Here is a 22,283-nt window from a genome sequence, read left to right on the forward strand (position 1 = left end):
ATTTAGACTAAGTGAGTTTTGTTGTTGTCCATTCAATCAGTTGATGCCAAATTGACACTAATTTGAAAGTAAAAGTAAAATGCTCACAGACATTTTCAAGCTAACGAACTATCCCCCAACCTTTTCCCTCGGTGTACCGGTATTGCCTGTGTTGTCACACATCAATTAATCGGTGAGAAAAATTTCCTCACAGTCACATCCCTGCTGCAAGGCAAAGGATATTTAATATATATATGAAAATTATTATTTTCATTGGCTTCTCCTAGTTTTCTTAGTGATATTTAGTGCAAGTTTATCAGGAAGTGACGATTTTGTTCTCTTTGTCTCGTTGGATGGAAACGGTGCTTTATGAGCAAATGTTTTATGCTATGTTCCAGTTTTGCGCATAAGTTAAATTCGCATTTTTGGATGGAAACATAGCTAGTGTTGTAATTATAACTTAAACACTGATTTCTAGTTGAGTCCTGATTTGGAAGGCTAAACAAAGTACTTTCGCTTTCGCAATGAAACATACTGCATCTCCACAACATGGCAGATGCAATCTTATCTATGCACAAACAGCATGTAACACTCCAAAGACAAAGGAAAACAAGAAACTGCACCATAATCATTATCTCTTCATGCAGCTCATGTTCAGAGCCCAAAACAGCAATTACACAGAAGCAAGACTGTGTAAAAATATTTTGTTATTTTTGCTTGATCTCAGTGCAATAATTTTGATTTTCTTTTTGGATGTAAAACACGAAGGAAAGTGAAGTGTCTGGTTTTAAGTTGGCGTTAAGATTTCTTAACTAGAAGAGAGTGTTAGAGAGTGTTACAATCATTTTTGTACGAGTTTTGTGCTTTCTTCAAATGAAATGCCACTTGGTTTAGCATGTTGTTAATGCAGTAAAATGTATCCATTTGTTCATGTAACAGAGGAAAACAGCCCTATTAAAGAACAGAACTTCTTCTCTTACAGACTTTAAATACAGAGACAGCGTGACAGCATGTCTACTGCGGCTGAAGAAGACACAGTGTGGATTGGGTTCATGGACATCGTTCCTGTCATCGGGACGGTAAAAGAGGCAGTGGAGCTGGTGTTGGCTCTGTACGAAGGGAATGAAGCAGTGGCAAAAGAGAAAGAGAAGGCCATTGAAAACATTGTGAAAGAGTCATTAAAAAAACATGTGAACGTGAGTCATATTTAAATATTATATATTCAAAGACTGACAGATAGTAAAGCAAATTCCCCCTAATATTCCAAAAAAAGTTAAAAGTTGAAAACTTTGATATGAACTGAGCTTAAAAAATCCTGGTACACTCCTGTTACTATCAGAGTTTAGCTGGATATATTTTCCCTGTTCCCCTGCATGAACCATCATGTGCGACTCCTGTACTCTCTACTCTGTCGGTTTCCAGTTTTGATTTTAAGGATGTAATCGTCTTTTATGAGGCTCAGAGTGGATTATTTTCCTACAGCAGCATGGTCCATCATGTGTTATTCTTTACATAATGTATAAATATGGTATAATCATTGCATGTCACAGTGCACCATCATGCCAGTCTATACTAACAGCATTTTTATTTACGTTTTTTTATCTTTCCATGTTTAGAAGTCGACTGATAAACCAGCAGCAGCTGCAGCTGAATTTTCTGAAAATGAAAATGTGATAGGTGCATATTATTTCTACTCCTCTCACTGTTCTAAATTAAAATTAAATCAACTTAATTTAGAGTTAAATCATTGCAAGGAAAAAAATCTTTTTGTTTTTATTCTTTTCTCTACAGTGGTCAGAAAGGAAATGATCACTGAATATGTGATGACAGTTTCCAAACGGGGAATAAAACCTCCAACTCCAGCTCAGCAGAAAGAGAGAGAGAAAAGAGTGGAAGCTATTAAGAAGGACATGTTAGAAAAGATCCGTATCATCACTCCAACCTTCAAGGGTGAGCTGGAGGAAGAATTGAAAAGGTCAAAAAGAGGCGAACATGTCTTCAACAATGACATTCTTAAATTTCATTATAAAGTGCTGACTGAGTTTATACAAAGCCATCATATTGATAATCTACGAGGATATAATCAGCAAGCAATGGACACATTAGGCAAACACACACTTTCCCGAAGCACAGCAGAGGATATTCAGACAAACATGGTGGTTCACTTTGGTGATGATGAATTCTACGTGAACGTGAATGCACTGGTGTATGGTGTATTTTGCAGAGCACTGCGTGATGCTATGTTAAATGTGCTGCGCCACATAAATCCAGATGACGTGAAAGAAGAGGAGAGAACATGGGTGAATTATGTCATAGAAAATATGAATTACTATCAAATCTATGTGGACCATCTGGCAAAGGACAAGTGGATTGCCAATAAACAGACTAGACGGGCCCGGGTTGAAAAGGTTAGACAGGAAGTTGCAAAAATGTATAGCACAGAACGTGGGTTAGACTGGTGCAAACGCATTCTGGATAGAGTTGCACCTTGGTTTGAATATAGACAGTGAGTTCATTTCTTCTGTTCGGGGTTGCCAGGTTTCCTTTAAAAACTTCCAGTTCAACTACATCCTTAAGTCCCACAGACCTAAAACTAGCTCAAACAGTTTAGACACTGGAAGAAACAGACACCAGTTTTTTTCTTTCCAATTAAAAGTTTACTGTGGTGCGCACACATTTTTAAATGTGCAATATTTCCAACATACTTAGGGTCAGAGTTTTGTCATCCATTGCCTGTTACGCCTGGTATCCTCCTTTCCTCTCCCAACTAGTGCAGAAATAGCTCTGTAAATTTTCCATACATTACACTTTTTTGTTTGCCATAGCCAATGGTTTTCTGGGAAATGTGTTAGCTTTAATTCTGATTAGTTGCTTTAAAACAAAATCTTGCCTTGGACTTGCTTTTTCTACCACAACCTTGTTCTCAAACTGAAAAATCTGACTTTGGCAACCCAGCTTCTCAAAATGATCCATTTTACTTACAAAAAAAGGCTAATTTCCAACATAAAGTTTAATGCCCTCAGCAAAATGTCTGTAACTAAAATTCAGTGTTAGGCAAATTACTTCCAAAATGTAATACTCTCTATATTACTAGTTGCTGTCTTTTAAAAGTAATTAGTCACAATATTACTGTCTCTAAATTGTAATATGTTACTTTTGAGTTGCTTTCACCAAGATATCCACAGAAGTGTTGGGTCTATATAGCATAAACTACTTACAAAATACTTATAAAGCATCTATTCTAGACGATCATATTCTACATCCATAATCCTACCCAATATCTAATCTTAACAACTACCTTACTAACTATTAATAAGCAGCAATTTAGTAGTTTTTGGAGGCAAAACCAGTAGTTAATGGTTTAATAGCGACCTGTAAATAAAGCGAAATGTTATAATGTACAAACAATAAACACAATAGCTACCTAGCCTATGTGAGATGTAAGATTCACAATGTTTTTTCAAGGAAAATGACATGAAATTACTCATATAACCAGAAGATGGCAACAGAGGATCACTCAATGGCTGCAGCTGCCATTTTAATACGTCTTGTTTTTCGATTGATTATAAAATTACTAGTATAATAAATTGTAGTACTTTTACTGCACTGAAGTATATAGTATAGCAAGTACAGAAAATCATTAAATAATATTAATAATAATAATGCGCTCAGACACAGACAGTCTATAAGGGTGAATTATTTAAATATATATAGTTCACTACAAATTAAATAAGTTAAATATGAATGGTATAAGAATTAAATAATGCTCTCAATATGAATTTGAAATATTTTATATAACTATACATATAATAACTAACTCTTTTAAGCTTTATCTTGAACTGTAAAAGCTATTAAATAGCATATATTTAAGAACACAAATTTGTTAATACTGTAGTTTTGTTACTCTGAATTTAGTCTGAATCATTAAAAGCACAGTTCTATTTTTGACACCAGCTTGTCAGATGTTTTGTCCGGTTATTACTGTCAATCATAGCAATGACTCGCGCATATTTAGCCGATTTACTTGTGTATTTTTTTTTAACTTTTTTTAAACGGTATACGTGAACATTTTCTTGGATTGTGAATGGATTATGTAGAGAAAATGAGCAAAGGACACTCATATTACAGCACAGTACAGTTGACTGGAAATGACTGAACTGGCTTGTCTAAACAAGGAAGTAATTCATGTATATGGTCAGTTAAGGTAAAGCGAAACTGAAAGCAAACAGCGTTGTTCTCACGCAGCCTACCTCTCTCATTCGGCATGAACCCAATTAAATGTGTCCATATTCGCAATGTATTTGAATGCTAAATTATGTAGGCCTAACCAGGCTTTGTAAGCTACTTAATCCACGTTAAAACATCCTCATCTCATGACCAAATATGTGTTTGGCCCAAGCTCAGGGATGGTATTATGCCATACGCACTATTTATGCACTGCACGGATTGTATTACGCAATATGCATAATTTAAATTGACCAGTGTATCTATATGTTCAGTTGACTGTATTTTATTCTGATAATGAACAGACTGCAACGTTTGCAATGCTATGTGTGTGCGTGAGGCACCAAACTCTGAAGACTCTAAATATGTTTCAGCTTTGTTGAGAAAAACAACATGTTTAGATATTTGGGTAAGGTATGAGTTTATATTACAGATGTATACATTATTATTCGACTTCATAGCACAGCTTATAGCTTATTACACAGACATCAATACTGGTATTGTAAACTTTCTTCAATTTTTTGATGATATTTTACCATTTAGCCTACTGTAATTATTTGATTACTGTTACTAATTGTTTGTCAAATCTCATTGTGATCTGTTATATTGAATTGTTATATTAATATCCTAATTTCTGGCATTCGATAATTTGACCCATAAATTGTATTTTTGGCTGGTTTTAGCTGGTCAGCAGGCTGGTTTTAGAGGGGTTAACAACCAGCTAAAACCAGCTACTTCCAGTTTAAACCAGCTAAGCTAAAATTAGCCTATGCTGGTTGGCTGGTCTGCTTTATTCAGCAAGGATACCCGTGCTACGGACCAGGGTCACATTTGTGTTATTCAACATGTTTAATTATTGCAGATTAATGCATATTCACATTTGGTCAAGTAACTGGTGTTACTTATTTGAAACAGTAACTATTATAACAGAAGATATTTTTCTTCTACATTAAAAAGCAATGTGTTACTTTACTAGTTACCTAAAAAAAAGTATCTGATTACGTAGCTAGCATTACTTGAAATGCGTTAACCCCAACACTGGTAAAACACTGGTTTGATAAACTGGTTACATATATGAAGTACTGTATTACATAGATGAAGAGCTTCATGTTTTCTGATCAGATCTAGTCTTTTGTCTTCATCAGTTTCTGTTTTATTTCGGTGCTTCAAGATTTTGAATGACACTTCATGTTTAGAGATTGTTAGAATAAAAAGTATTCTTTGATTTCTGAAATTTGAGATTCGATCTGAGTTGAGCCACACAGCACAAGACACAGGTCCCTGGAACCAAGAATGACACACACAGCAGTAGTGCATTTTATCCAAGGCTGGTTTATTGAGGAAAGGTAGTTGGTATTTACTAGTACATTTAGAGAAGTGAAATACTGGGCTGTCAGCAGAAAGATGAAAAAGGCACAAGACATCCTTATAAGGAAACAGACAGTCTCATGATCTGTCATTACATCATTGGCTGTTTTCCAAATACAATAGAGAACAGAAAGACTCTATGTAAGAGACATTAGTGATGGGAAGTTCGGATCATTTTACCGACTCGGTCCTTTGAGTCTCGTTCAGCAAAATGAACAAATCTTTTTTCGAGTCATTTCGTTCATTTTGTTCATTTTAGCAAAATATAATTAAAATGTTACGTTTTACTTCCCTAAAACATCTACTGCTTACACAAACGTTGATCACACTACAAACAAAGCAAAACTATAATGCTATAAGAAACAGAAACTATTAATTCATTGTTTACCTGGGTCTTTAGTCTATGATTCGCTCACCTCACCTCTTATCTGACAAGTTTTCGGGTTTGAGTCGTTCATTCATCACGTGACAGCCCAATAAGCTTAACCAACGCAGTCTGAGCCGGAAAGAATTGATTAGTTCATTTCTCGAGTCCTCGGGTTTGAGTCGTTCTTTCATCACGTGACACCCCCGTAATGTTAACCTATGCAGTCTGAGCCGGAAAGAGAATTGATTAGTTCATTTCTCGAGTCCTCGGGTTTGAGTCGTTCTTTCATCACGTGACATCCCCGTAATGTTAACCTATGCAGTCTGAGCCGGAAAGAGAATTGATTAGTTCATCTCTCGAGTCCTCGGGTTTGAGTCGTTCGTTCATCACGTGACAACCCCATAAGGTGAACGAACGACTCTAAAACAGTTGAACTAATTCCTGTACAGAACCTAATAGGATGTTGCGCATGCGCGACTGAACGAATCACTCCCCGAGACGACTCGTTCGTCCCGAGTCACATTAAAGATTCGTTCAAAATGAACGAATCGTTCAAGAACGACCCATCACTAAGAGACATATGGGACACAGAATGTTATTGAATCGTACAATTACTCTTAGCTCTTGTCTTTGCTCTTTTTTGAGGAGTGTTATTCACAAACACACTGATCGGACAATCACCCACTTTCTAAAGAAAAATCAAAACAGAAACACTAATAACTAGAAAATACAACACTGATGGAATAAAAATATGAATTTATTGTAAAGCAAAAAGTCCAGTGTTAAATGAACTCTCCTGGGAGTTTATTTGAGTCCATACTCAAGAGTGTTCAAATGAACACTGAAGCAGTGTTAGAGTTAATGAGGTAATTAAGTGATTCATTGAGTGATGATTGACCATTATTAAAGACACCTGATGTTAATAAGCAGAATCACCAAAAGGAGAAAATCTAATTGTGTAAGTCACCAATTATAGTGGTCAGGGTTTGCATTAGTTATACTCTTGACCCTTAACTTCTTAATATTAGATTTTGTTCTGCAGCTGTAATTGAGATACAATAACTAGACAAATGTGACTAGATGGTGTTGATTATGCTTTGACATAATGATTATATAGTGACTTAACTATAAATATGACCTGAACATAATGTCAACCCTTCAAAAGATATCTTAATCAAGTGTATTAAACACAGTTTTGACACAGACATCAAATATCAGCGTTAGACTCACAACAGTGGTGACCATCAAAAACGCACGTTGTAGCCAATCAAAACTCATCAATGTCTCCCATCATGCATTGTGGCATGAATAAATTATGAGCTGTATTGTCTCTGTAATTTCTTTGATTCAATTTTATTTTATTTTTAATGATTTTCTGTGACTTTTTAGTCACTTGTTTTGTGATTTTCAGAGTTGATCTGTTTCTCTGAATATGCTGATTTCTGATGTCTGTGTGCATCTAAAAGAAACCTTTTGAAAGCTTTTTGATCAGAGGAGCTTGTTAAGAAAACATTCAAAATTTATGAAAAATGCAGGCTCTTTTGCCGTGGAACCAGATGGCAGCTAAAATCAATAAAAAAAAATAAAAAAAACTCAGAAATTCAATTCCAAATGATTTCAGTGACTCAAACTATATTTATATTAAGACCGAATTATAATCAACAGATGATTTTTGCTTTTTGGCTTGTCTGGTTGTTTAAGCTCAGTTACAGCAACTAAACAAAAAGTAATAATAAATCTAATGCTAAGGCTGAAGAGCCCAACTAATGCAAACACTGACCACTATAGTGGTGACTTACAACAGTTGATTTTCTCCTTTGGTGATTCTGCTTGTCAAAATCATGTGTCTTCAATAATAATCAATCATCACTTAATTAATCACTTAATTACCTCAATAACTTCAACACTCTTGAGTATGGACTCAAATAAACTCCCAAAGAGTTCATTTAACACTGGGCTTTTTGTTGTGTGGTGACAATTACGAAATATTGAATTTAGTGTTTTATTTATTAATGTATGCAGTGTAAAGTGTCTTACCATGTCCCCAAAACGGCAGACACAAGAAGATTTTATCTTTTTCTGAAGATCACTAAACTGATCCTGGAATGTCTTCATATCAAGGTCATTCTGAAAAATACAAACCTTTTTACTTTTAATTTTATTTGGTAGCATTATTCTATTTTGACTCAAATCATGCTAAAGACAAACCTCTTCAGTGTAGTGCATCCAAACAGCTGAGAATTCATCAGAAAGACAAATCTTCCTCACAGCATCATTATGACAGGTATAACATGTTTCTTCTGCTTTTGTTGAAGTCACAGCATACACTAGAATGTATGTATGTATGTATGTATGTATATATATATATATATATATATATATATAATGTCTGTATAATATATACACACACTCACTCACATACACACTGCTCAAAAATGAAGGAACACTTTTTAATCAGTGTATATCATCGACTCCTGGAATATTGATCTTTGAGTTGATAAAACTCAGAGTGACATTCGAACTGAGAAACTTCAACTTTAATTTAAAAATGTGTTAACAATTTTGTAAACATACTGCATAGCTGCTTAAAGGAAATTGTTTTATTTGTGAAAATAAAAATGAAACATGCCAAACTGTGTGGCCATCATTTTTAGCCATGCTGTCATACAACGAAATTATGAACACATTTATAAAAACAAGACAGGACCAACAAAACATTGATTTTGTTGTACTCAGTGTGAACACCTGCTGTTACTGAGAATTACACTCTAAAAAAACGCTGGGTTAAAATAACCCAAATTGGCTTATTTTGGTAACCCAACGCTGGGTCAAATATGGACAAACCCAGCTTCAATTTTAACCCAACTTGTTGGGTTAAATCTGTGACCCAACTCTTTGGGTTGTTTTATTTACCTAGACTATTGACCAAAAAAATACTATGTTGCTGGTTGACAAACAAACCTGAAATATTTAATAAAGAAACTAAACAATAATCAAAGAGAAGGAGGGTTGAGTTTGGCATCTATTGTTTTCAAAATCATCTCCATCATATGTTGAAACGCCTTCGCCAACACCTGTTGTACATGGCCGGACTTAACTCAAGATCGTCGCTAGCTTCAAAAAGATTGTGGCCAAAAAGATTCCAAAGACATAATACTATGATCGCATAGCCAAAGCCGTGGGGTTGCGTTCTACATGAATGAAAAATTTAAGTAATTGGCTGATTGGAGTGGTAGCTTGTGAAAACCGCTGTTACTCCCTGTCCGCCATCTTGCGCCTCTGCCAAGAACCTCTTTTTTTGTAATGTTCTAAAAAAACTCTAAATTGTGTTAAAATGACCCTTGACGCTGGGTCAAATATGGACAAACCCAACGTTGGGTTATTTTAACAACTTGTTGTTAAATCTTTGACCCAACACTTTGGTTGTTTTATTTACATAGACTATTGACAAAAAAAACAATCACTAGCTGGTTGAAAACAAACCTGAAATATTTAATAAAGAAAATAAACAATAATCAAAGAGAAGGTACACTGTAAAAAGCAACCTATAGAATCTACTCAATATAATGGGGTAAATTGAAGTAACAATTTGCACTCCGTTTGTCTATATATTTGAGTAAAGAATACCTGAATTTAACAGCTATGACAAACAAAAAAAAAGTAGATAAAGTCTACACAGCAAAAAGCCCAGTGTTAAATGAACTCTTGCGGGAGTTTATTTGAGTGTTAACATGAACACTGAAGCAGTGTCAAAGTTAATGAGGTAATTAAGTGATTCATTGAGTGATGACTGAAAATTATTGAAGACACCAAAATGTTTACGTCACCATTATAGTGGTCAGTGTTAGCATTAGTTGGGCTCTTGACCCGTAGCTTTTTTAACAATAGCTTTTGTTCAACTGTTTAGTTAAACTAGCCAGACAAGCCAAAGAGCAAAAGTCATGCAGTGGTGATAATTCTGTTTTAAAATAAACTTAATTTGAGCCACTGAAATCATTTAGAGTTTTATATCCCTTATTTATTACAACTGCCTTGTGGTTTCACAGCAGAAAAAAAATGATAAAGCCTGAATTTTTGTTTACATTTTAAATGGACTTTTTACAAGCTCCTCCGATCAAAAAAACCTTTCAAAAGCTGTTCTTTTAGGCACACACAGACATCATGAATCAGCATACGAATCTCAAAAATGGTGACAAACAACATATTCAGAAACAGATCAACTCTAAACATCACGGAAATCATCAGCTCATAATTTATTCATGCCACAATGCATGATGGGAGATATGGATGAGTTTTGATTGGCTACAACATAAGTTTTTGTTGGTCACCATTGTTGTGATTCTCATGCTGATTGTTGATGTCTGTGTCTAAATCTAAAAATTGTTTATATTTTTTCCTGCCAAATAAATTTCAGAAACACCTGTCTGATTAAACCAACATAAACAAATTACAACTTACTCTGATCGCTATTTCATGACTTTGTCAAAACATATTCAAATCCACAAAATCTAATTTCTTCTGGTTTGTCTGACTGTTCTAACTCAATTACAACACCCAAACAAAAAGAGCTGGTAAAGAGCTAAACTAATGCTAACACTCACCACTATAATGGCGACTTACAAAATTAGATTTTCTCCTTTTGGTGATTCTGCTTATTAACATCAGGCGTCTTTAATAATGGTCAATCATCACTCAATGAATCACTTAATTACCTCATTAACTCTAACACTGCTTCAGTGTTCATTTTAACACTCTTGAGTATGGACTCAAACTCCCGGGAGAGTTCATTTAACACTGGGCTTTTTGCTGTGTAGACTTTACCTACTTTTTTTTTTAGTTTGTCTTAGCTGATAAATTCAGGTATTCTTTACTCAGACATATAGGATAGAATCTACCCAAACAAACTGAGTGCAAATTGTTACATCAGTTTACCCCATTATATTGAGTAGATTCTATAGGTTGCTTTTTACAGTGTAGCGCTTGGCTCGTCGAGTAGGGGGAGTGGCTTACTCTCTTAACTGTCACTTGATTGGATAAAATCAGTAACCCAATGTTGGGTTACACAAAAACAACCCAACACAAAAACAACCCAACTAAATGACCCAACAGGCTTAACCCAGCAGTTGGGTTAAAAAAAACAACCCAACATTTTTTAGAGTGTATGCAGTTTATGGCCGGCATACTCAGTGTAATAGACATGGGGATTCGTCTGGCGAGCAGTTTCCTCTCTTCGCATCTGAGTGTATTGCGGGCTAATTTGTGCCAGTGCGCGCCTGACAGCTCTTTCGCCCAGCCTGTATCCTGAAGCTCTCAACATCCCGGTCATCATCTTTCGACCATACACAGGACCACAAACAGTAACTGCTGGTCGAATAACTGCATCTACACCATCTCTCCCTAGCTGTGCGTAATCAAAACGATGAATGTTCCTCGATGCACAGAACTTTGAAATGGAGGAAATACTGGAACCTCTCCCGAGTCCATATTGTTATTGCTTTAAATTGCTCCTGATATTAACATGCTCACTTATGTTTTTGTTTTGCTTTAGTTGTTTGTGATCTGATACCTGCACAACAGATAAATCCTGCAAACTTTTCCTCTGAGAGCACTGTACAAACATCAGATCTTCAACTACACTGATACTCTATTGGTAAAACAAGTTCCTTGACTACTGATGATGAGTTTTGCAAGCACTTAAATATCAGGTATGATTTACTTGTGTTACTTGTTGAACAGAATTCAGAAAACAGTTTTCAGGAATTACACACCGTCTGTTCACATCTCTGTGGTTAGATCAGTGTGCTTAATAATGTGCCTTTGACCTTCATAATGTATGTTTATATTATACTGTGTTGTAAATAAAATGCAGATAATCTAAAACCCCAATCCCTGAATCGTCTCACATTGATGGGCCATTAGGGGAGGGCCTTTTGTCTCTCAGGTGTGAATCACTAAATATTCAATGGCCATTGTCACTCCTTCGCATATTCCCTTTCGATCACAAAACATGTCTTAGAAAATTTAAATAAGTATATTGTTTTTTGTGAATGACTGAACGAGATGATTTTCACATCATTTTGTAGAAAAAACTCTAGCCTAACACATCCAGTTCTCAAAAGTCTTGTGAACTAATGTTCTGAATGTGTTTCATGGTCTTATTTCAGTGACTTAAAAAAATTGGATTTTCACTAACCACGCATTAAATGTTGTTTTCTCAAAAGCACAAACATGTACATTCATGTCGCTTTCATATTATTTGTAGCCCAGTTTGTGCTGATTACAGTGTAACCAGACTTTAGCCATTAAGATGTTTTTAAGATACTGAAAAAAGCACAAATGTCAGGGCATGTCAAAACTTCTTCAGGGCCCCAAAACACCCTCGGACCCCAGAGGGTTAACAAGCAGCATCATTGAGGAAAGAAGAAACACAAGAACTACAACTGACTTCAGCCACAGCCTTAGATGAAATCAACTGAAAAAAATAAACATTAAATCTCTCAAGATCTGATTAAACAACTCCAAAGACAGCATCACCAGCTTCAATCATTACTAACCAGACTGACTTTATTTTATTTCTGCAGAATCTCTTATTGAGAATTAACAAGTTCAGATGTTGATGTTTTATTGGTTAAGAAAAGAAAAGAAAGAAAGAGAAAGAAAGAAAAAACATGATGCCACCATAATTTTGGTCAAGGTTTGCTTTAGTTTATCTCTTGACCCTTTAATTTGAAGTAATTTGCTTCTAAGCAATTGCAATATTGTTTTACGGCAAACATTTATGAATTGCTAAATCAAAAGCTTACAGTAGCAGATTATCTTATACTCTCTGCTCGTAACTATTATGAAGTGGTCTCTCTATTTGATTAATTGACTAACATTCCGTTTTTGCAGAATTGCAAAAAAAAAAAAAAATCCTATTAAACGGGTCACTGTAACGCTTCAATACTGGAAGAAAAGTGGAAAAGTGTAAAGGAGGAAAAGTGTAAAGGAGGAGTTTGGGCCACTCGTGGGCCAACGCATCCTTGTTTTTCAAGAAATAGGTTGGGCAATGAGAGTTGTCTTCTGAAGCGAAGAGGTCAATCTCTGCCTTGCCAAAGATCTCCCAAATTCTCTGAACCATCTGGGGGTGAAGCATCCACTCTTGTGAGGGAACATTGCTTTGAGACAGCATGTCTGTTCCCTGGTTCAACCTGTCGCTCTCAACGAACGCAAATTGAGCTGAGCCCATTCCAAGAGGCTCCACCACAATAAAGAGGCGCTTTCGAGGAGATACCACCCTGGTGATTTATGTAGGACACTACCGTCATGCTGTCCGATCCGACTAAGACGTGGTGCCCCCTCAGGTCTGGCAGAAAGGAGTGAAGACCTAAACATACTGCCAACATTTCCAGGCAGTTGATGTGAAGGCGACTTTCTCTTTTTGACCAGTGGCCGAAAGCAGGTTTGTCATCGCATAGAGCTCCCCAACCTGAGTTGGAAGCATCTGTCGAGACCACCTTCCTTCTGCAGACAATGTCCAGGGGTACGCCCTGCTCCATCCACTGATGGTTCCTCCAAGGAGCTAGGGCTGCTACGCAGGCCTAGTCTACCTTGACACGAAGGCGTCCGTGACGCCAGGCAGGGGATGGAACTCTCGGTTTCAGCCAGTGCTGAAGGGGCCGCATTTGGAGCAGGCCCAGCTGAAGCACTGGAGACGCAGAGGCCCAGCATCTTCTGAAAGGCCTTGAGGGGACGAGAGGCTCCTATTTTGAATGAGGCTACGAGCTGCTGAATGGCCAGTGCATGTCCTGGCACGACTACTGCCCTCATTAGGGTCGAGTCGAGACCTGCTGGCAAAATTGAGCCTGAGTCCCAGGCAATCCAGGTGGCTGAGGAGGAAGAATCTGTGAGAAAGTAGCTCATCCTCTGACTGGGCCAAGATGAGCCAAGATGAGTTGTCGAGATAATTTAGAATGCGAATCCCCTTCTGTCTCAGAGAGGAGAGAGCCACATCCATAAACTTTGTAAAATTGTTGGGAGCGAGAGATAGTCCAAAAGGAAAGATCATGTACTGATATGCCACTCCCTCGAAGGCGAATCTCAAGAATCGCCTGTGGTGGGGGGCAATCTGGATGTGAAAGTAAGCGTCTTTCAGATCCAGTGAACAGAACCAGTCCCCTTGTCAAACTTGCAAGAGAATCTGCTTCAGTGTAAGCATTCTGAATGGCCGTCTCATGTGGGCGCGATTCAGGCGTCTTAGATCGAGGATGGATCTCAGACCTCCATCCTTTTTGGGGACGAGGAAGTAGCGGCTGTAAAAGCCTGACTCGCTCTGAGCTGGTGGGGGGACCGTTTCTTTGGCTTTTGTTGCCAGCAGGTTCCTCACCTCACTGCGTCTTTGCCCTGAACCAAAGTGGAGACCACTCCGCTTAAACATGGGGGCCTTAGAGTGAATTGAAGTGTATAACCTTCGTCTTATTATCCCCATCACCCAGCTTGACACCCCAGGGATGGCTTGCCAAGCCTCGGCCCGTAAAGCAAGGGGATGGATTGTTTAATAAAGGGGACTTTATCCACATTCTTGATCTCTGTAAGTGACATTCGAGCACCACCAGACTGGTAATGGACCTGCCAATCACTTGAGCTGTCATCTTGGTGGTGCATAACGCCAGGTCGGTCGTGCTGTGCAGGTCCTTGAATGCTGTGAGGTGTGGGCCGGACTCATCCATGCCTCTGAGGAGTTTGGCCTGGTACACCTGTAGGACGGCCATAGAGTGAAGCGCCGAGCCACCTGTCCAGTGGACGAATAGGCTCGTCCAGTGAGGGCTGAAGTTGTCCTACACGGCTTAGATGGGTGGGTGGCCTTCGCCTTCCATCTGATGCCCGTGGGTGGGCAGAGATGTGCAGCCACTGACTCATCCAGTGGAGGAGGCTTGTCATACCCCTTTTCTTCAGCACCATCAATAGAGGAGAGGGCGGAGGAAGAAGAGGTACACAGGTTGGCCGAATAGGGGGCGTGCCATGACTTAGTGATTTCGTCATGGACCTCAGGGAAAAATGGCGAGGCTCGTTGGTGAGGGGCCTGATGGCGCCCCGGCAGGAACCATTCATCCAGGCAGCCGCGAGTGGGCTTCTCAGGCGGGGACCACTCCAAGTCCAGCTCTTCCACATCTTTAGACAGGATGCGGAATAATTCGGCATCCGTGCCTGGGCCGGTTGCACTAGACTCTGCAGACGGCATGGGGACAGCTCCTCCACGTCAGAAGCCACCAAAGACATGCTGTCACCAATGGCATCACACTCACTCCCACCGAAAGAGACCAGATCACTCGCAGCAGCAGAGGGACGCTGGTCTGGGTGAGAAAAAAAGTACAGGGGAATCCCCTTTAGGCGGTGAAAGTGAGGCACGCGGGGTCTCAGTCGGCGTGAGCTCACTCAGCATCGAGCTCCTCTGCCCCCCTGCTTTTTCCTCACAGGCTCCTGAGAGGAAGAAAGCAGGAGGGCACAGGGGGCGGAGTCGCATTCAGAAAAGAACACTAGGGGAGACTCATATCCTCGCAATGAGGACATTCCGTCTCAGTGAGCACAGCTTCAGCGTGGGTGGCACCCAAGCATCGACAGGGAACTAGCAACCACTGAATAAAATTAGACCTGCACCACGTATGTGTCACGGTGCAATAGGGATGAGACCAGAGGCAGAAATAAGGTGCAAAATTGAACAAGAGCTTTATTGACAAGGTTGTAAAATGGAGTGCAAGTTGAGCATTGATAAGCTTATCTGAAAGTCCTTGTATGAGTTGAGCAGTTGTAGCGAGTCCGTAAGGTGAAAATCACAATGAGTCCAGGTCATTCACAGGGGAATTCAACAGAATTAAGAGAGGTCTAGAGCTAGCATAAGGGATGTGAACAGTAGACCAGACAGTGAATGACTGAGGGTGAGTGCCTTTCATAGGGCGGGGCTGATTGGATCCAGGTGTGGAGGATTAGTGGGCGGTGCTACTGGTGACGTGAAAGGTGGAGGTGGCTGTCGTGAATGCCTGACAGTATGTTTTTCTTGTTCAACAAGCCGTATCACTCAGAATGTCACAATGCAATAAACTTAACCAAGTGAAAGGAAGTTTCGCCAAAATGAAAGGTGACAGCTATCTCAGACAAAAATATAAAATTTTTTAGGCAAGGAAAAGAAAAAGAAAAAAGACACTAGTAGTGAGAGTGATGAGTTAAACTCTTCATCATCTTCATCCTCCTCCTCCCTCCCATCATCTTCATCGAAGAATGAAAGGTGCCACCAAAAAAAAAAAACAAAAAGAAGAAAACACAAGAGATACAAAAAGGAAGGAAGCATAACAAGAGCTTTCACGAAAGTTGGAGTGGACAGAAACACCCTTGCCCTTTCTGCTGTTGTGGCTGAGATTCAAATTATTGACCAGGATTGTATTGCTCCATCCCCCAGTTCGAGCCTCAGCAAGAGAAGCTTTTTGATTTTGCTCAGAAGTGCTCAGAGGCCTTGACCAATGAGGTAAAAGCCTCAATTATCTCAGCAAAAACTCCCAGTACTTTATGCAGCAGTATTTTATGCATTTAATTTACAGTTTCCTGTATTAAACAGGGTTCCCACTCTTTCATGAACACCAGACTCAAGGATTTTCAAGGACTTTTTAAAGCACCATTTATTTTATATCAAGCACCTATCAAATTCACACACCAGCATAGAGTCATAAAAGATCTCTTACAGTGCTTAACATTTCACCTATACTTAACATTCTAAAAAAATTAGGAGCACAGTCAAAAATTTCAGGAACACCTTCTGATTAATAATCAAATTCTGATCGAATATTAGCCTTCCCGTTACGAGACGATATTTGACACCTTAAATTGATTTACAAGAAATTTTGTTTTACCTTTGTAGTGGCATTTTTAACTTTATTAAAAGTGTCATCTTTTGTCAAATTCAAAAAAAAATATTTAGAAGCTTTGTTTTTAAACAACAAAATGAAAACAAGTAGAATAAGAATAAGTTACCAATCAAATTAAATCAGTATAAAAAAAAACTGTACTACAGAGGTGGCACAGAAGAACACAAAAGTGGCTTGTAGGTGTGTTTTCAGATGGTTTAATGAGGCTCAGTGGTCACACGAATGCAATGAAATTCATCGTTCACGTTGAGTTAAATGTTTTATATATAACATTTTGAATATAGAAATATTAAATAATTTAAATAACAGAAAAGATACTTTAAAATGAAAATAAAACTGCCAGTAGGTGGCAGCAAGTCACTGATTTTATCACTGAATCGTTCATTGAATTGATTCGTTCGAACAGCTGATTCATTCAGGAACGAAGCAAGTGACTGTCTTTATGAAATTGAATCAGATTTGTTTAAAAAGGGCCATTCATGCATAAACCAAACAACGGTGTGTTTGAATGGAGATGCACAGCAGCTCAGCTGTTACACTGTTTGAAACAATTTTTGTTGACGAAATAGAGCAAAAACAGGCTATAGTGTTTACACAGTGCAAGTCACTTAATATTAATTTCTTTAGTGAACTGTTGTATTAAATCAATATCATTTGCAAACTCCCTTAATCAATAAATCTTTCTTTCTCCTTCATTCATCGTGATCTCTGGGGACGAGGATCTCTTCTGTTTGTGTAAAAATATCAGTAAAATAACAGTGATATTTTAACATTAACGCAATTCAGTGACTGAGTAACAGATAGTCTGAGCAATATAAGGACTTAAAAGTAATAAATTTGTCTTTGCTCATTTAATAATACCGTATATTCATGTATCACGAGCTAACAGCTCAGTGTGTAAACCAGTCTGTGGTATAAACAAAAGAAAGGTGAGAGAGAGGTATTAACACATGACAGTATGCAACCGTGCCAAAACTCCCTTTGTACGTGATGTTTGTTTTTAATGTGTTTTGCTATAGATAGCATACTTTTATTCTACACTATGTTTACAATTTCTGGTATGTTTTTCGTTAGGTAGCTAAATAAGTAAATAAATACAATTTCTAAAGCTATTATTATATTATATTATATTATATTATATTATATTATAATCTGTTATAAACTGAATTCAAAAATTTTTATATTCTCTGCTAATATGCTTTTATATTCTCATTCCACTTACAGTTTGATTACCTACATTAGGCCTACACTATCCACTTACACAATACGTTATCACGTTTCAGGACATTTTATCTGTCATTCTGACATCTGTACGCTGTACGTCATGTATGTATTTATGTAAACGCTACATAAACGGGCGCGCGCTTTGAACGTTCGAGTTGTATTTAAACTGCAGCGGAGAGAGAGTTACCATGGAAACGGGGAAGCAGCTGAACTGACAAGCGGCGAGTCTCCGTCTGTCACACTGATTTACGGTAAGTTTTGTCTAAATAAGACAAAAATAATACATACAACGGTTCCTAACACTTTCTTACATGTAATAGACACGTTTCTGTTGAATATTTACTTTATAGAAATGGTTTAGTGTCTTCGGAGAAAGTCCGTTAGCATCTCAACCGTCAGGCTAACTATAAGATGTAGGCTAACTGTAGAGTTTAGCTCTTATTTCATAAAGTTTTCGCTTTTAGTCACATATTATGTGTAGATGACAGTTTTTTTGTTATAGTTTTGTAAATATTGCTGGCAATTTGTCAGTGGATGAACGGAAGTAAACTATTTAACCTAAATGTATGGGCTGTACTGTTAGTCGGTGACGTCACTTACATGGAGCGTGAAAATTAACTCAAATCTTTTTAAACACGTTTTGATCGCACTAGAAAGATATTGATAAATATCCCCGCTAGAAATTTTACGTTCCCAGAACGTCCTCAGAACGTCCCCACTGGTGTCAAGGACGTCCCCATAACGTTCTGAAACGGTCACGATGTGGAGTTCTTTAAAGGTTTGGGGGACGTTATTTGGAAGACCTTTACAGAACATTCATGACATTCTTGGGACGTTTAGAGGACCATATTTTATTTGGAAATGTGACGTCCCCCAAACCTTATCAGAACGTCCAAGCTGGTGTCAAGGACGTCACCTAGTAACGTTCCCAGGACGTTCCGAGACGGTCATGATGTGGAGTTCTTTAAAGGGTTAGGGGATGTTATTTAGAGGACATTCACAGAACATTCAGGGCGTTAATGGTTCGGATCTATGTTTTATAACTTGAGCCAATGAAAAATAAATAATTTGCACTAAACAATATTTCTATGAAAACTGTTTTATTAAACCTGGCATGAAAGTATATTTTTCTTGTTGAAGAAAGTCAATTAATTTAAATTCTAGTTTTGATCAAAATAAAAAGATATAGATTTAATCAAAACAAAATTTCTCATTTAAGAAATAAGATTATAAATTATTTAGAATTACTGCAACTGACATCCAGTCACAGACGAAATCAACTGAAATAAAAGACATTACATTTCTTAAGATCTCAGCAAAGGAGGATTAAACTCCACAAACAGTTTGACTTTATTTGTCATGCAGAAGTTCTTACTGAGAATTAACAGAGGTTTATTTTCACAGTTTTAGTGAATTACATTTGAAGGTTACCATTTTGGTGAATAGTGTTTGCTTTAGTTGGTCACTTGGTTGTTGACATATAAATATATGTTATTTTTTTTTTTTTTTGCTGCTGCAATCCTGTGTTGAGAAAGCACATTATGATAGCAGAGCAAGCTAAGATAAAATGCAATCAGGTAATATTGGCCTCTTGATGCTGGTGAAACCTTTATATAGTGGCTTGACTCATTGATTGTTGCATTGTTTACTACAGTAGCTTATCAGTTTACTGACTGTGCTTTTGACCATGTGAACATTTGTTTTGTGCACCAAAAGCATTGACTTGTGGCACACATAGACATGAAGAATCGGCGTAAGAATCTCAACAATGGTGACAATCAACAAAATATTCAGATAAACAGATCTTTGAACATCATAAAAAACAAGCTACTAATAAGTTGCAACACAAATAGCAAAAATTAAAGCAAATAGTAAACATAAAAAAAATACTAAGACAATTCAGGTGCATAATTTATTCATGTTGCAATGCATTCTGGGAGCCATTCTTGAGTTTTGATTGGAGTTCCCAGAATGCACTGCAGCATGAAGCTTTTTGTTTATTGTCACCATCATTGAGCTTCATATGCTGATTCTTGATGATTGTGTGTGGTTAAACAGAACAGATGTTCAAATTAAATCATTACTTTTATCAACAATGTAAAGTTATTTTTACAATCAAATGCTCATAGGTTCAGATTTGAGAGAGATCAGCGTGTCAGGCCAGTACATGACTATGTTACTGTCAATAACCAGCCAGCACTACCTGATCATATTTTCTTTTGGCTTTTTTACCATAACAAATGTGCTTTGCAAACACAGAGTTACAGCAGCCAAAGAAAAGCTAACATTAAAAAGTCAAGGGTCAAGAGCACAACTAAAGCATACAATGACCACATTAATGGTGACTTCAAACAAACCATTCAACACTAAACCTCTGTTTTCAATAAAAACTTTTTTTAGACATATGACAGAAGTTAAGTCAAACTGGTTAGTAATGAGTGAAGCTGCTGATGCTGTTTGTGGAGTTGTTTAATCCTCCTCTGCTGAGATCTTGAGAGATTTCATCTTTTATTTCAGTTGATTTCATCTAAGGCTGTGACTGGAAGTCAGTTGTAGTAATTATAAATTGTTTTAATAAATTATTTCTTAAATGGGAATTTTTGTTTTGATTAAATCTATATCTTTTTGTTTAGATCAAAACTAGAATTTAAATTAATTGACAAGAAAAATATACTTTCGTGCCAGGTTTTATAAAATAATTTTCATAGAAATTTTGTTTAGTGCAATTTATTTATTTTTCATTGGCTCAAGTTATAAAATATAGATGTGAACCATTACCCTAAATTTCTGTAATTGGATGAATGAAAACATTTTTTCAATCTAATTTTTTTAACTGGATGAATGAAAACATTTTTTCAGTGTGTTAACGTCCTAAATGTCCTCTTTGTAATGTTGTTATGTGACCACAGAATAACCAATAACGTCCTCCTAAAGTCGTATTGTGAACGTTATTATATGACTAAAAGAGGACCATGTGAGAACGTTCTGTTAATGTCCCAAATGTCATCTTTGTAACGTTCTTATGTGACCAAAAAATAACCAAAATGGAACGTGCCCCTAAAGTCGTATAACGAACATTGAGTACCAGCACTTTCGTAACCAAAAGAGGACGTTTTAGGAACGTCTCCAATGTCCTGTAAAGGTTAGGGACATTCGTCACCTTTAGACAACTTTTAGGGAACGTTGCGAGAACGTCTCCTCCTACGTGGGTAAAAGACGGAGCGCTCCCAAAGAATTTATTCGTCCTGCTAAAAACAAACCATTAATTAAATTAATCTGACCCATTATTCATTTAAAAAAAAGTAACTATACTTACCAAATATTGGTCACCAAAACACACAAATCATACAGTTGCTCACAGCACAAATCTCAGCAGTTTACAGGAGGATGAGTGGAATCAACCCAGCTGGAATAAAAAAAACCGTGCAAGCTATAACAAGTGTGAATGCAACGCAAACGATTAACCAACTTAACCTACCGAGGGATCGTGACAATCTGCCCACCACCGCGAAGCCGCAAACACGCCGATATTCCAGCTACGATAAATAAATAAAATATACTGATAAAAAGGAGCCCCCTGCAATATTAGCCAAACAGCTAAAAACTTACCTATTAGGCGGAAACCCGCACACACAAAGGGGCGGAGTAAGCAATAACGCATCCCAGGTAGCCTAATCACAGCCTTTATATAACAACTACCCCGTTCTGATAGGCTGTCGTTCTAAATACAGGGGAGGGAACTTATCCACTCTGCCACATATTCAACACATCCCTGAAAGGCTTTCCTATAATAATTCAAGATTTCCACCGTTGGATTTATCCAAATAAGGTTTACAAATGCATATGTTTTAGATTCTGCACTGGTAATCTTGTATGAAAATGATATGTAGAAGTATGCATGACAAAGTCACTGATCTACTCACAAAATGGCAGGTTAGGTATTGAGTGAGTCAACATTTTTCTGCAGTATTATGCTATAAATATTGTCTAAAATTATACTGTAATTGATTGTGATGACTTGTGTAATACCACATAATAGATGAGATACTGTAATGGGTATGTGATGGTGGATTTTGAAATGTATTATCACTGCAGGGTTTCTGGGGTCCCCAGTTGAAGACATCATAACATCAGATATCGGTCTGGACAGATGATGACTGAGATGATGACTTGCACGGAGGCTGACTACAGTAATGTTCTAGGAAGGTATTATTAGAGCAAAACTG

At 37.5% G+C, this 22,283-nt stretch overlaps 1 protein-coding gene and 1 long non-coding RNA gene across 2 annotated transcripts; one reads left to right on the forward strand and one right to left on the reverse strand.

Moving 5' to 3' along the window:
- Nucleotides 1–989: 989 nt before the first annotated feature.
- On the forward strand, nucleotides 990–2,489 carry LOC127157685 (uncharacterized). The gene is made up of 3 exons (XM_051100941.1): nucleotides 990–1,175; nucleotides 1,596–1,656; nucleotides 1,771–2,489. Exons 1-3 carry the CDS (start codon nucleotides 990–992, stop codon nucleotides 2,487–2,489), a joined length of 966 nt encoding a protein of 321 aa, XP_050956898.1.
- A 3,640-nt stretch (nucleotides 2,490–6,129) lies between these two features.
- On the reverse strand, nucleotides 6,130–8,274 carry LOC127157683 (uncharacterized). The gene is made up of 3 exons (XR_007825969.1): nucleotides 8,147–8,274; nucleotides 7,976–8,065; nucleotides 6,130–6,626 (listed from the first exon to the last, which is right to left on the reverse strand). It is a non-coding gene; the product is annotated as an uncharacterized LOC127157683 (long non-coding RNA).
- Nucleotides 8,275–22,283: the final 14,009 nt, after the last annotated feature.

This window comes from Labeo rohita, unplaced genomic scaffold (genome assembly GCF_022985175.1).
Source record: "Labeo rohita strain BAU-BD-2019 unplaced genomic scaffold, IGBB_LRoh.1.0 scaffold_116, whole genome shotgun sequence".
In the NCBI taxonomy this organism is placed as follows: Eukaryota; Metazoa; Chordata; class Actinopteri; order Cypriniformes; family Cyprinidae; genus Labeo; species Labeo rohita.